The sequence below is a fragment of the Perognathus longimembris genome, chromosome 7, assembly GCF_023159225.1.
Source record: "Perognathus longimembris pacificus isolate PPM17 chromosome 7, ASM2315922v1, whole genome shotgun sequence".
NCBI lineage: Eukaryota > Metazoa > Chordata > Mammalia > Rodentia > Heteromyidae > Perognathus > Perognathus longimembris.
The window spans coordinates 13,510,773-13,523,334 of NC_063167.1; the positions used below are offsets into that span (position 1 = coordinate 13,510,773).

The 12,562-nt window shown below is 45.5% G+C and overlaps 1 protein-coding gene across 1 annotated transcript in view; it reads left to right on the top strand.

The window, feature by feature from the left end:
• The window catches only part of Zbtb40 (zinc finger and BTB domain containing 40), an 80,358-nt gene that overhangs the window by 62,555 nt on the left and 5,241 nt on the right, over positions 1–12,562 (top strand). The window contains exons 6-14 of the mRNA XM_048350454.1: positions 829–1,021; positions 2,581–2,717; positions 3,330–3,531; positions 4,305–4,438; positions 6,252–6,420; positions 6,728–7,195; positions 7,933–8,139; positions 9,199–9,363; positions 11,526–11,740. Of these exons, the coding sequence (XP_048206411.1) occupies positions 829–1,021; positions 2,581–2,717; positions 3,330–3,531; positions 4,305–4,438; positions 6,252–6,420; positions 6,728–7,195; positions 7,933–8,139; positions 9,199–9,363; positions 11,526–11,740 (1,890 nt within the window). The remainder of the gene's footprint in view (positions 1–828; positions 1,022–2,580; positions 2,718–3,329; positions 3,532–4,304; positions 4,439–6,251; positions 6,421–6,727; positions 7,196–7,932; positions 8,140–9,198; positions 9,364–11,525; positions 11,741–12,562) is intronic.

Sequence of the window (12,562 nt, forward strand, 5' to 3'; positions counted from 1 at the left end):
TTTTTGCCAGTCCTGGGCCTTGGACTCAGGGCCTGAGCACTGTCCCTGGCTTCTTCCCGCTCAAGGCTAGCACTCTGCCACTTGAGCCACAGCGCCACTTCTGGCCGTTTTCTGTATATGTGGTGCTGGGGAATCGAACCTAGGGCCTCGTGTATCCGAGGCAGGCACTCTTGCCACTAGGCTATATCCCCAGCCCCTCATATTTGATTTTTTAACCTTTTGCTAGTGCCTATGAAAGTCCTGTGGCACAGTGAGGAAGAGCAAGGGGAAAAGGAGTAGATAATAAATAATAAACTGGAAAGATGATCCAGAAGAGCTCTTAATTATTTTAGTCTATAAACTATAAATTATCTGAATAAAAGAAAGTAAAATAATAGAATTGCTCTGGAATTTATAACTGTGACAATATAATGACCCTTACCTAACAGATGGGAAATATTTTAACTTTGCAAACTAATGACCAGTGTTTTTCTCAGTTTGGGGGTCTGAACAAACTACATCTAAAGAACCAGGTTAGATGTAAGCTACTTGCTCTATCATGGCAGTCAGATGTAAAGCTTTTTAAAAATAACAAGCTCTTTGGAGGCAAAGAATGTGCACAGATTTGCAGTTGAGAAAGGTTTGCATAGAGCTCTTTCTTTGGAGAATGTTTTAGATGTTTATTGAAGTAGCAGAAGGAAGGGACTATGACAAAAGTAGTGCTAGAAACCAGCAGAAAAGGACTTTGAGGCAGGGTGTCTTGTGATACTGTCTTGCTAAGTTTTCCAGTGGTATATCAGATACATTTTTGAACTGCTAGTAACTGGGTCTGGTTGATTGCTCCTGCAGATGATTCTGAATTCCTGCAAGTGCAAAACACCCAAGGAGGCTATAGAAAATTGGTTGCACACAATGACTAAAGAGAAGACACTGACCGCGGAGAGTTTGGTGAAAGTCCTCCAGGCTGTAAAGACAACCTTGCCAAACTTGGGCCTTCTGCTGGAAAATTTGCAGAAATTAGCTCCGCTGCCCAGTGTCCCAGGTATTAGTTAATTGTTGTCCTCTGGGCTGGAGCTACTCCTACAGAACACCCTTTGACTCCATGTTGGGGAGATGTGATGATATTAGGAAATGTTACTGCAAAATAAACACTACCACAAGTCATTACCTCAGTATTCCTGCAGTCAAAATCTGGAATATGGGAACAACTTAGCCATTAAAATCCCTCCTCGGTTTCCCAGAGGCCAGGGTTTGTTAATGGATGGATCACATGTGAAAGCTGAAAGAATGAAAAGCTCACAAGGCTCAGCATCTTGATGACTGTAACCAAAACTCAGACCTTGGTCACCTCATTCCTACCCCTGAGCTCCTGCTTCCAGCAGTCCCCAGCCTCACCACCTCCAGGGGCTATGGGAAAGGCACCCATAGCCAGTCATTTAAAAGCACACCTGGAGCAGTGTGCCCTATCCTAGGGCACTTGGAAAAACAGGCTACTTGGGAAATATGGCTTATAAAAGCAATGTATGCTTACATATCCTGGGACAAACAGGAATAAGGAAGAAAACAACCTAAAACCTGTTACTCAAGTATATCACTAACACTTCAGTGTATTTTATAATTTCCCTCATTAAGCAGTATAATAGTATTCTTCCCCGCATTTCAAAACAATTTCCCCCTTACCATGTTTTCTGTGTAGTTTCCCATCATAAGAATGTGGATAGTGTGTTACTCATGCCCTGATTTGGAGGCCCATGTGGTACAACGGTTGAGACGGTACACTTCTGTTCTAGATGTCCTGTGTGACTATGAACCAGCAACCTATCCTTTCTGAACCTCTCCTTCTCTTTTGAATGGATATATGACTGGTCCCTATGATCATCATGTTTGTGGCTACTATGAAATAATGTTTCAAAAACAGTGCACTGTCTGGCACATAGTAGGCACCCCATAAATGTTGTTACCTTAATCATCATCACAAATTATGTAGTGATAGTGGTTTTTGTACATCATTCTTTTGCCTTCATTTAATCTCTTTGGGTTAGATGTCCAGAAATGGACATACTAGGTCAAAGTGGAGAATAAAAATATTAAATATTTGCTAAGCAAAGGGGAATGCCTGATTTACTTTGATTTCTTTAACTTTCAAGGAAATCTGACTCTTAAAGGTGAGTGCCTAACATATGGACTCAGAGGACATCTAAGCTGAGCTGCAAGTCAGCTTCATGAACACATTTCGACTTGTGGCTGTTTGTATTTTGGATTGCCACATGGATCATTTGCCTTAGGCTTCACAAGTAACACCCGTGAATCTGTACATCCAAATCTCTTGCAAGTACAGCCACCTTATTACCCGCCTGTTGAGCAATCACTGGCTTCTACCACCAGGCACTGGCTTTCAGCATGCTAGTGGTTTTATCACCCTGAGGCACCAGGTGATGAATGTAGAGCAGAAATTGGAACACATGCATGAGGTCTCAGGCAGAGGCAGCTCTTGTGCACCATCTCTCCCTCTCTGTAATATCCTTCGTCTTCCATAGGAAGGAGAAGCTTTCAGGAGGTTTTTCTGACTCAAACATCATTGTTCTGCTAATATCCTTACAGTCCAACCAAGCCCTGAAGACTATGGGACTGAGCTACTGAGACACTATCATGAAAACCTCTCTGAGATTTTCACAGACAACCAGGCACTGCTGAAGGTCATCTCACAGGTGAAGAGTTTGGCCCCTGGAGAAAGAGAGGTAAGGATGAGAAGCAGGAAGGAAAGATATGTGTATACACACTGCCTTATTTTTACTTATAAGTATACATACACAGTGACATTGAAAAGTGCTAAGGAGAAAAGGAGAAAGAAGAATCATTTCTTAAGGCAGAGAACCATAGAGAATAGTCATAATTTCTGTGGTGGGAAGGAAAGGTAATCAAGAGGAAGAATGAAGAACTTTGTCATGTATAAGAAATCTCTTCGCAAGTGGGCATGGTGATAGTGCTCACCTCTAATCCCACCACTGAGGAGACTGAGGCAGAAGGATTTTATGAATCTGAGGGCTATATACCAAGACACTGTCTCTAGATAGGTAGCTAGATATCCGTGTGCATGTGCGCACTGGAGCTTAAACCCAGGGGCCTCATGCATGCTAAAGCAAACACTCTATCACTGAGCTACATCCCCAGCCCCACTTCTAAATAAATTAAAAAGAAATCTCCCAGGGTGAAAGAGGTGAAGCATATTGGGAAGCTCCTCTCCCCACCACCCCCTAATTACATTTACTGTATCCCAGCACCCAACTTGTAGCTCTGCAGCTGGTCCAGGCTGGAGTCTCTTACATGCTTGTTTGTGCTCCATCTTGAAGGTCATGGAGAAGCTCGTGGAACGGGACTCTGATTCTGGTGGTTTCAGTTCACTGATGTCAGCAGCTCTAGAAAAAGAGACACTCTCAGCAACAGCCATTTGGCAACTATTGCTAGCAGCTCGGGAGACAAAGACTTGCCCTTTGAACTTGCTCCTGGAACAAATAGGAAGAGAGCCTGGTGCCCATGCTTTCTTCCAGGCAGGTGAGTGCCTATCCTCCACCAGGGTTTGTCCCTTACAGCTGTTGGCCCTTCCAGGAAGTAGAAGGAGCTCTCTTCTGATAGCCATACACATTGCTACCTTTAGGAACAAGGGTGGACCAGCTTTCCTTCTGCTCTCATGCTCCGTAGGTTGGCAGAAGGTAACCATCGTACTGTATTTCAAGAAGGCTACAAGAAAGCACTTGGAGTATATTTAGAGAAGCGTTAAGTTTGCTTATTCTGACTTGCACATTACACAACACATACATATATCAAAACATCACATGGTACCTCATAAATATACCATTTTTTAGGTCTCGATTTTTTTTTTTTTTTTTTGGCCAATCCTGGGGCTTGGACTCAGGGCCTGAGCACTGTCCCTGGCTTCTTTTTGCTCAAGGCTAGCACTCTGCCACTTGAGCCACAGCGCCACTTCTGGCCATTTTCTATATATGTGGTGCTGGGGAATTGAACCCGGGGCCTCATGTATACGAGGCAAGCACTCTTGCCACTAGGCCATATCCCCAGCCTGGTCTCGATTTTTTTAAAAAGGCAAGGGCTGGCATTTTTGTGTAAACTTTTTAAGAAAAGCCATGCAGTAATTATTCCAAGCTTGATTTTGTTTTTTCAATCTGGCTATAATGCTGCTTGCCATTTCCTCACTTGCAGCCCTTGAGGAGCAAATAAAATGCGTTCTCAGCAGAGAGTTTTGAGTTCAGAGGTAAAGGGGAAAATGGGATTTACAGTTTTAAGTCTCCAGTCTCCCTCTTTTTCAGTGACCGCCCCTGAAAGTGCTGCCTTAGAAGCCATCCTGAGGCACCGCAAGTTGATCACAGAGGCCATCCAGCAGAGGCCTGTGCTCCAGCACTTTTCCTCAGATGAGAAGCGCCTGGTGGAGACTCTGAAAGAGGTGCGGAGCAATAAAAGCAAATCAGGAGAATTTGGCAGGGTATTGCTGGGCCTGTCTTGAATTCTTGTGCTGAGCTCTTCCTAGCACCCTGCACTTTTACCTCCAACCTCAAGGTTTATGTCATCGCATCTTACAGATAGAGGGGTTCAGCTCCAGAGTTGATACACATGTCTCAGATGCTCCAAGTAAGAAGTGAGGCTGGGGCTGGGAATGTGGCTTAGTATATAGAGTGCTTGCCTAGCATGCATGAAGCCCTGGGTTTGATTCCTCAGCACCACATACACACACACACACACAAACCAGAAGTGGGCATTGTGGTTTAAGTGGTAGAATGTTAGCCTTGAGCAAAAAGAAGCCATGGGCAGTGCTCAGGCCCTGAGTCCAAGCCCCAGGACTGGCCAAAAAACAATAAAGAAGTGAGGTCATGGCTGGAATGTGGCTTAACGGTAGAGTGCTTGCCTAGCATGCATGAAGCCCTGGGTTCGATTCCTCAGTAGAAACAGAAAAAGCCAGAAGTGGCTCTGTGGCTCAAGTGGTTGAGTGCTAGCCTTGAGCAAAAACAAGCTCAGGGACAGTGCCTAGGCCTGGAAACATCTCTGTTCTGCTCTAATATGTTCTAAGTAACAACTTCTCTTAGATGATGGAAGTAAAGTTGTCTTATTACATTTTCTGTTCTTGCTTCTTGGAAGAACTAAGATAAACACAGAAAGAACAAAGCTCTTGCCCACATAGCAGGTAGTGCCAGCTCATTTTGTGTGAGGCTTCTTACAATGTGGCCAGCATCCCAGAAAAGCAGGTGGGGGTAGGGAGAGTTTGTGGGTGTGCAACTCATGATTGTGTGCTTCTTGAGCAGATAAAATAATAAAGACACAAAACTAAGCTACAGATGCACCTGTAATATCCTTTTGATCCAGACTAGCAGGAGGGCAGAAGTATAACCGCCCTGGTGACAGCTCCACCTCAGTCTGCTCTCAGTTGGGAAGAAGAGGGCACATGTTCCTGTAGGGCTCCAAAGGCAGGACTCACCTGCTGGCCAGCCTCTCTGATTCTACACCCTTCAGAGCTGGGCCTCCTGCAGCTGATCATTTTAGCCTCACTAATTAGTCTCATGCTTGCTTCCAGGGACATCAGGTTTATTTAGATAGACTTGAAAAGAGCAGAAGTAAAATATCTTCCAAAATGCAAAGTCCATGTGGCCATCTGTGGGTGTTTCAATTTATTTTCTGCGTGCTGACTCTGCCGATAGTGCTAACATTCTGAAAGAGGATGGCTTTGAAATCATATTCTTGGCCTCTTTAAAGCCCCTATTTGAACCTGCTGTGTCTTTATGAAAGAAAGTGATGTTTAAAAGGGTACATCTAAGTATCTAAAAATATGAAGCTACTGATGGTGCAGAATTATTTCCAGACATCGAGACAATTATATATTATGAAAAATTATCCTGATCTTCATGACAGAAACACCAGTCCCAAATCCTACAGCTTTCAGACTTTTTATGTTAGGATCTTGAAAAGCTCTGTGAGAACCCTCATGGTTGCTGAGCAGATTCTTACAAAGACACTAATGCCCCTGTGTGTACCATCTTGTACATGCATATGTTTCTCGGTATGTGCTTCCTTTTACTCTTTGGTTAATCTTCCTGTCCTTTGGCAGACAGGGCTCTCCATATGTATCAGGAAAACTGTAAACTACTTATAGATAAAGCTGGGTCTTCTGCAATTAGCTTTGTTGGTTTGTTATAAGTTGAAAACCATGGGAAAAAGTAAATCTGCTTGTATTGACCCTACACCTTTGTCTCGTGATGTTCATTTAGATTCTGAGCATTTCCTCTGAGACAGCCAGCCCTGAAGCTTCCCTGAGAGCAGTGCTGAGCAGAGCTATGGAAAAGTCAGTCTCAGCCATGGAAGTCTGTCACCTCCTGTGCAGTGTCCACAGATCTTTCCCTGGCCTACAGCCTGTCATGCAGGAGCTGGCATGCATTGGTAAGGAGCAGGGGTTAGGGGCCAGGAAGCCCCAATATCTTTGTTGAGAAAAAGAAAAGGTTGATGTCAGAGGGTGTCAAACCTCAAGTTATTTATTCCTCTTCCATGCTGAGTACCTAACAGCCAGGGGCACAGGTGTGACATGATGCTATCTGTGTCCAGTGGGAAGTAAAAATGACAGTGATAATGCTCAGGCTTTTTAGATTCTCAAGTAGTCTCCAGTCTCCTCCAAGAGTATATTAGAAAAGTTATAAAGCGAAGTAGAAACAGACTTCCCAGAGTCCTGTATTTCTTGTCTCCTATGCAGGCTTCCTTGCTAAGGAAAAGGGTGAGAAGGAAATGTGGAAGCTGAGTGATAAATTTTACCATGAAGCAAGCAACAAAGAAAATGAGAAGACAGCTGAGGTGACTAGAGAAGGCTGCCAGCCCATAGAACAAAAGGGAAAGGAGGAGACTGGTCCCCTGCCAGAGCAACAAGAAAAGGACACTTCTGCCTCCCCAGACTCTGCCAAGAAGAGCTTTGTCTGTAAGGCCTGTGACAAGAGCTTCCATTTCTACTGCCGCCTTAAGGTACACATGAAGCGTTGCCGGGTGGCCAAGAGCAAGCAGGTGCAGTGCAAGGACTGCACTGAGACCAAGGACTCAAAGAAGGAGCTGGAGAAACATCAGCTGGAGGCCCACGGTACGGGCGGAGAGCCTGAAATCCCCAAGAAGAAGAAGAAGAGGCTTCCCGTGACCTGTGACCTCTGTGGAAGAGAGTTTGCCCACGCCTCAGGTACGTTCACCAGGCATAGTCATGAAGAATAGTAGGTGAAAATGGCTTCGATTCTAGGACCCCTGGTTGTTGCCATGAGGAGCCTGGCTGGATCTAGAGGCTAGAGTAGGTTCTTACAGAGACAGATGGAGGTTGGCAAGGGCCTGGGGAGTCTCTGAGCCATGTCCCTGAGCCTTGCTTTCCCACCCATAAAATGATCCTCGACACCACTTACTCCTTTGCATTTTTAAGAAGTTCAAAATAGCACAGCTGAACGCCTAGAACAGTGCCTACAATTGAATTAGCACACACAGCCGTTCTGCTTCATAGTAGTTACCAACTCTTGAACACCTGGCCCATAGGGTTCCAGGTCCCCCCTATTTCTTAACAATAAACAAGAGTCAAGGAAACCACATAGTCAGAGTTGTGTTCCCTTGTTCTGGATGTTGGGTACACATTTTATACTCATTAAACTTAAAAGCATACTTGGTTTTTCTATTTGGGTGTCTAGTCTGACACCCAAGAGAGGAAAAGGATTAGAAAAATTGACTCAGGGTCACTTTATGCTTGCTTCAACCGGGAGTGCCTGGAGGTGACTTTGGGCATGCAGCTTGGTGGGCGCAAGAGTAATGTGGCATGTGAGGTAGAAGCTAGTATGGCTCGGTTCACACTGTGCTTGGCCTGAGACTGCTTAGACATCCCCTGCTGGCTTCCTTGCGCTGACTGCAGGTCTTTTCTGGTCCTCGGCATGTCTCTAGGCATGCAGTACCACAAGCTGACGGAGCACTTTGATGAGAAACCATTCTCCTGTGAGGAATGTGGGGCAAAGTTTGCAGCCAACTCTACCCTGAAGAACCACCTCCGCCTGCACACTGGGGACCGCCCGTTCATGTGCAAGCACTGCCTCATGACTTTCACACAGGCCTCAGCCCTGGCTTACCACACCAAGAAGAAGCACTCTGAAGGTGAGGCACACATGTGTACTCTTGTCATCCACAGACTTCCACAAGGCTGCTGCCTAAACCCACTCAATACCCAGCAGATATAGAGCTCTTAGGGAAATTCAAACCAGAAGTCCAAATCCCCAGGCATACAAAAGCCCATGGAGCCATCTGCACAGGCAAGTCGAATGCTCACCATGGGGGAGCTCAGAGGAGAGGTTGGCTGGTGTACTGTTAGCACTTTGTAGCTACAATATTTACGTAAGGCCAGGGATTCTCTGAGCTTTGAGCTTTGATGTACTTCAAGCATGAGAAAGACCTGGTAGATCACCTACTGTGGATCAGGCAGTGCCGGGTGCCAACAACTAGGCTGGAATCCCAAGGGGTGGGGCATGGAGGACAGAGGTAGCCACCGTGGGGCTGTCAGGCAGGAGAGAGCTCACAGCAGGATGATTGAGAAGAATGCAAATGGGGTTCAGGCTGGTTACAGGGAGGGAGGTAGTGGTCAGGATAGGGTCGGGAAGGACCATTTCCTTACCCACCTGGTCACTCCCTCAGCTAGTACAGTCTTTCTCACAAGTGCCAGCTTTCCAGATGCACACTTGACCTGTTCTGTCAAGTCACTATGCTCTCTGTGCACATGAGAAAACAGAAAGCCATGGTGTGTGATGAGTGTAATGAGTCACTGGTTCTTTCCTGAACCCACGTCTTGCCTTTGGGAGTCCACACTGTAGTGTGAAAAGAGACTTACATGTACCCCTTTCTGGGCAGGGGATAGCTCTGTTGGCTGACAATGGCATGAGCACTTTCTCTCTATAGGCCTGATAAATCAGCAGATCTCTGTATTGAGAGCTCTGTCCCTGCCCTGTTCTTACCAGCTGTCCTCACCCTGTAGGAGGGACTGAGTTAAAGAAATGTATTTGACAGGATGGCCCTCACCCCCACCATGTGTTACAGCTTGCCTGAGGTTCTCATGTCTTCTCCCAGATGACATTTCCCTGGTGTGTGCCTTAGAGTTTCAGTTTTGTTTATAAGAATGGCATAAATGTTTAGTGCCTATTGCATAAACTCTTGTATTCCCAGGGAAAATGTACGCATGCCAGTATTGTGACGCTGTGTTCGCGCAGTCCATTGAGCTGTCCCGCCACGTGAGGACCCACACTGGAGACAAGCCATACGTCTGCAGGGACTGTGGCAAGGGCTTCCGGCAAGCCAATGGCCTCTCTATCCACCTGCACACCTTCCACAGTATGTACTGGAATTCTGGATGTTATGAAAACACACGTTTTTAAAAAATGCCTCCACCAGGGCTGGGAATGTGACCTAGTGGTAGAGTGCTTGCCTTGTTTACATGAAGCCCTGGGTTCAATTCCTCAGCACCACATATATAGAAAATGGCCAGAAGTGGCACTGTGGCTCCAGTGGCAGAGTGCTAGCCTTGAGCAAAAAGGAAGCCAGGGACAGTGCTCAGGCCCTGAGTTCCAGGCCCAGGACCAGCAAAAAAAAAAAAAAGAAAGAAAGAAATGCCTCCACCAGAGCTGAGCCCCGCTCTGTTCCCTCTCCTCTCCAGTTCTTCTGCAAAACCCACAGTTGTCCTTGCTGTGTAAAGATGAATTTCATTTTAGCATATTGCTGTGATGCTTATTTCTCTGTCTGGTTTGATGCTTTTTCTTCCTCTTAGCCAAGCTAGCACTGTGACTGGCAGAAGCAAATTATGCCTGAGGAAGTCTCTGACACTGATAGGCTCCTCCACGCTCACCCTCTACTCATGCTGGCCTGCCTCAGAGGAGCAAGGAGGACCCTTCCTGTGTGGCCATTTACTGCATAGGTGGTGCCTGGCATGTTCCTTTGGAAGCTTCCTGTCCACCCTGCTCTTAGAGCCTGCTGCATCTTTTATTCTTTCCACTAGACCTCATATAGACCAACAGCTTTTATTCTGCCTTCTCTAGAGCATGTGCAAGCACGTACACACACACAAAAGGAAATGCTGTAGCATTTGGCTGACCTCACATTTTCTTCCGCTTTCCTTGTGCAGCTCAAGTGTAATCAACACAGTACAGCAGGGGAGTTGAGAGCCTGAGCTAAAGTTACACCAGCTTGGACTTGATTCTTGACCCTGCCACTTACTTTTATTAAGACCTTAAATTTCTTTACCTTTCTAAGGCCTAGTGGGAGAAAATTTTTGTTATTAAAACCTTTTGCTTTCTGCCAGGCACCATGGCTCATGCCTATAATCTTAGCTACTCCGGAGGCTGCAGTCTGAGGATCATGGTGTGAAGCCAGCCTGAACAGGAAAAGTCTTGAGGTTCTTATCTCTCATTAACCACTAAAAAGCCAGAAGTGGAGCTGCAGCTCAAGTGATAGAGAGCTAGTCTTGAGCACAAAAGCTCAGGGACAGTGCTCTGAGTTCAAGCCCAATACCGGCACACACAAAACAATACTTTTGCTTTTGTTGCATAAAGAAGTCTGAAGCTTCCTGCCATCCAGAGAGCAAGTGTAATTTTCATTAGCTCTAGCTCTCATTTTTGAGGTCCCACTGGGAGTTAACATGTCCAGTGAGACATGTGACTCAGTGAGAACTATTTCCCAGTTATGCTCTTGGAGAAGGTCCTAACCTCCTTTGCTCAACCTTGATTTTGTAGTCTATAAAATGAGAACAAAAGTAGTACCTTCTCACAGGGCTATTAAGATTAAAGCAGTTAATACACATAAAGTACTTCACACATGCCTGCCATAGAGCACACACTAAGCATTGGCACAATCTCCAGGGAGCAGCAAAGAGGCATTCTCTATTGGTGATGTTAAAAGATAGAGTGCTGAGCTGAGAATGTGGCTTAGTGTTAGAGTGCTTACTTAGCATGCATGAAGCCCTGGGTTCAATTTCCCAGCACCACATAAACAGAAAGGGCCAGAAGTAGTGCTGTGGCTCAAGTGGTAGAGTGCCTGCCTTGAGCAAAAAGAAGCTAGGGACACAGTGCTCAGGCCCTGAATTCAAGCACTAGGACGAGCAAAAAAAAAATATATATATATATATATATATATATATATATATATATAGTGCTGCTCTGAGAGTATGTTCGAAAATGGAAGACTCAAATGCAAGGGTGATAGTCCCTGGTAAGTAGAATTGAATTTAACATGTTAGACCTGAAATGAGGAATTGAGATGAGCTACTTGAAGTTACAGAGGTGGTTGATCCAGAAAGCATGGAAAATCCTTTTCCTGGGGTAACAGAAAGGTGGGAGTAAGCAGGGGACTGCTGCACTGAATTGTGACCCTTGCTGTTTGTGGCCTGCATAGACTCCAAACAGCTTCTGTCTTGCTGTGCACAGCAAACAGTACTTCACTGACTGCTGCCTGTGTTGTTTTTCCCCTTTCCTTTCTCCCATGGATGGCCCTCCTGGCACCAGACATAGAAGATCCTTACGACTGCAAGAAATGTAGGATGAGTTTCCCCACTCTGCAGGATCACCGGAAGCACATCCATGAGGTGCACTCCAAAGAGTACCACCCCTGCCCCACATGTGGAAAGATCTTCAGTGCCCCTTCCATGCTGGAGCGGCACATGGTCACCCACGTGGGAGGAAAGCCCTTCAGCTGCGGGATCTGCAACAAGGCCTACCAGGTGACATCAGGCCCCATGTGCTCTCCATTCAGCTCCCCCCTTGCCTGTGTTTATGGCTTGCACGCTGGCCTACTTCATCTTCAGGATGTGACAATTTGAGTAACTCACCAAGAATGTGCTGGAGATGTAGCTTAGACCTCATGCAGAGAAAAGCTTGCAATTTAGATTCTCTGAGGAGCTCTGGTTAGAGTGATGCAGTGGGAGACCAGAAAGCTTATGTCTCTCCTCTTAGATTTCAGCCTTGTCATGAGCTATTGCTCTTTTTCCCCTTGAATGCTCACATTCCTCACAAACCTACTTGTGCGGGAATGACTCAAGTAGTAGAGTATCTACCTAGTGAGCTTGAGGCCCTAAGTTCAAACCTCAGTACTGCCAATCAATCAATGTAAAACTATAGAGTAATAAAATGGTTTTTAGATGAAAGAATCACTTGACCCATCAGTCAGGGGATGTGAGAATGAAAATGTGAGCTAACAAAATATGGAAACAACCCAGATGCCCCTCCACAGACGAATGGATCCAAAAAATATGGTACTTATACACAATGGAATACTACATAGCGATTAGGAATGGTGAAATATTGTTATTCGCAGGGAAATGGTCAGAACTCGAACAAATAATTTTGAGCGAGACAAGCCTAGAACACAGAAAACAAAGGGGCATGATCTCCCTGATATATGACAGTTAACAAAGGGAGACGGAGAGACAGTAGAGACCAAGTCTGTGAACACTGTATATGTTCTTGATACATTGTATATTGCATATATGTCTACCTGACCTAGACAAGGGATGGAAAAACAGGTGGTAAGATATCACAAGAAA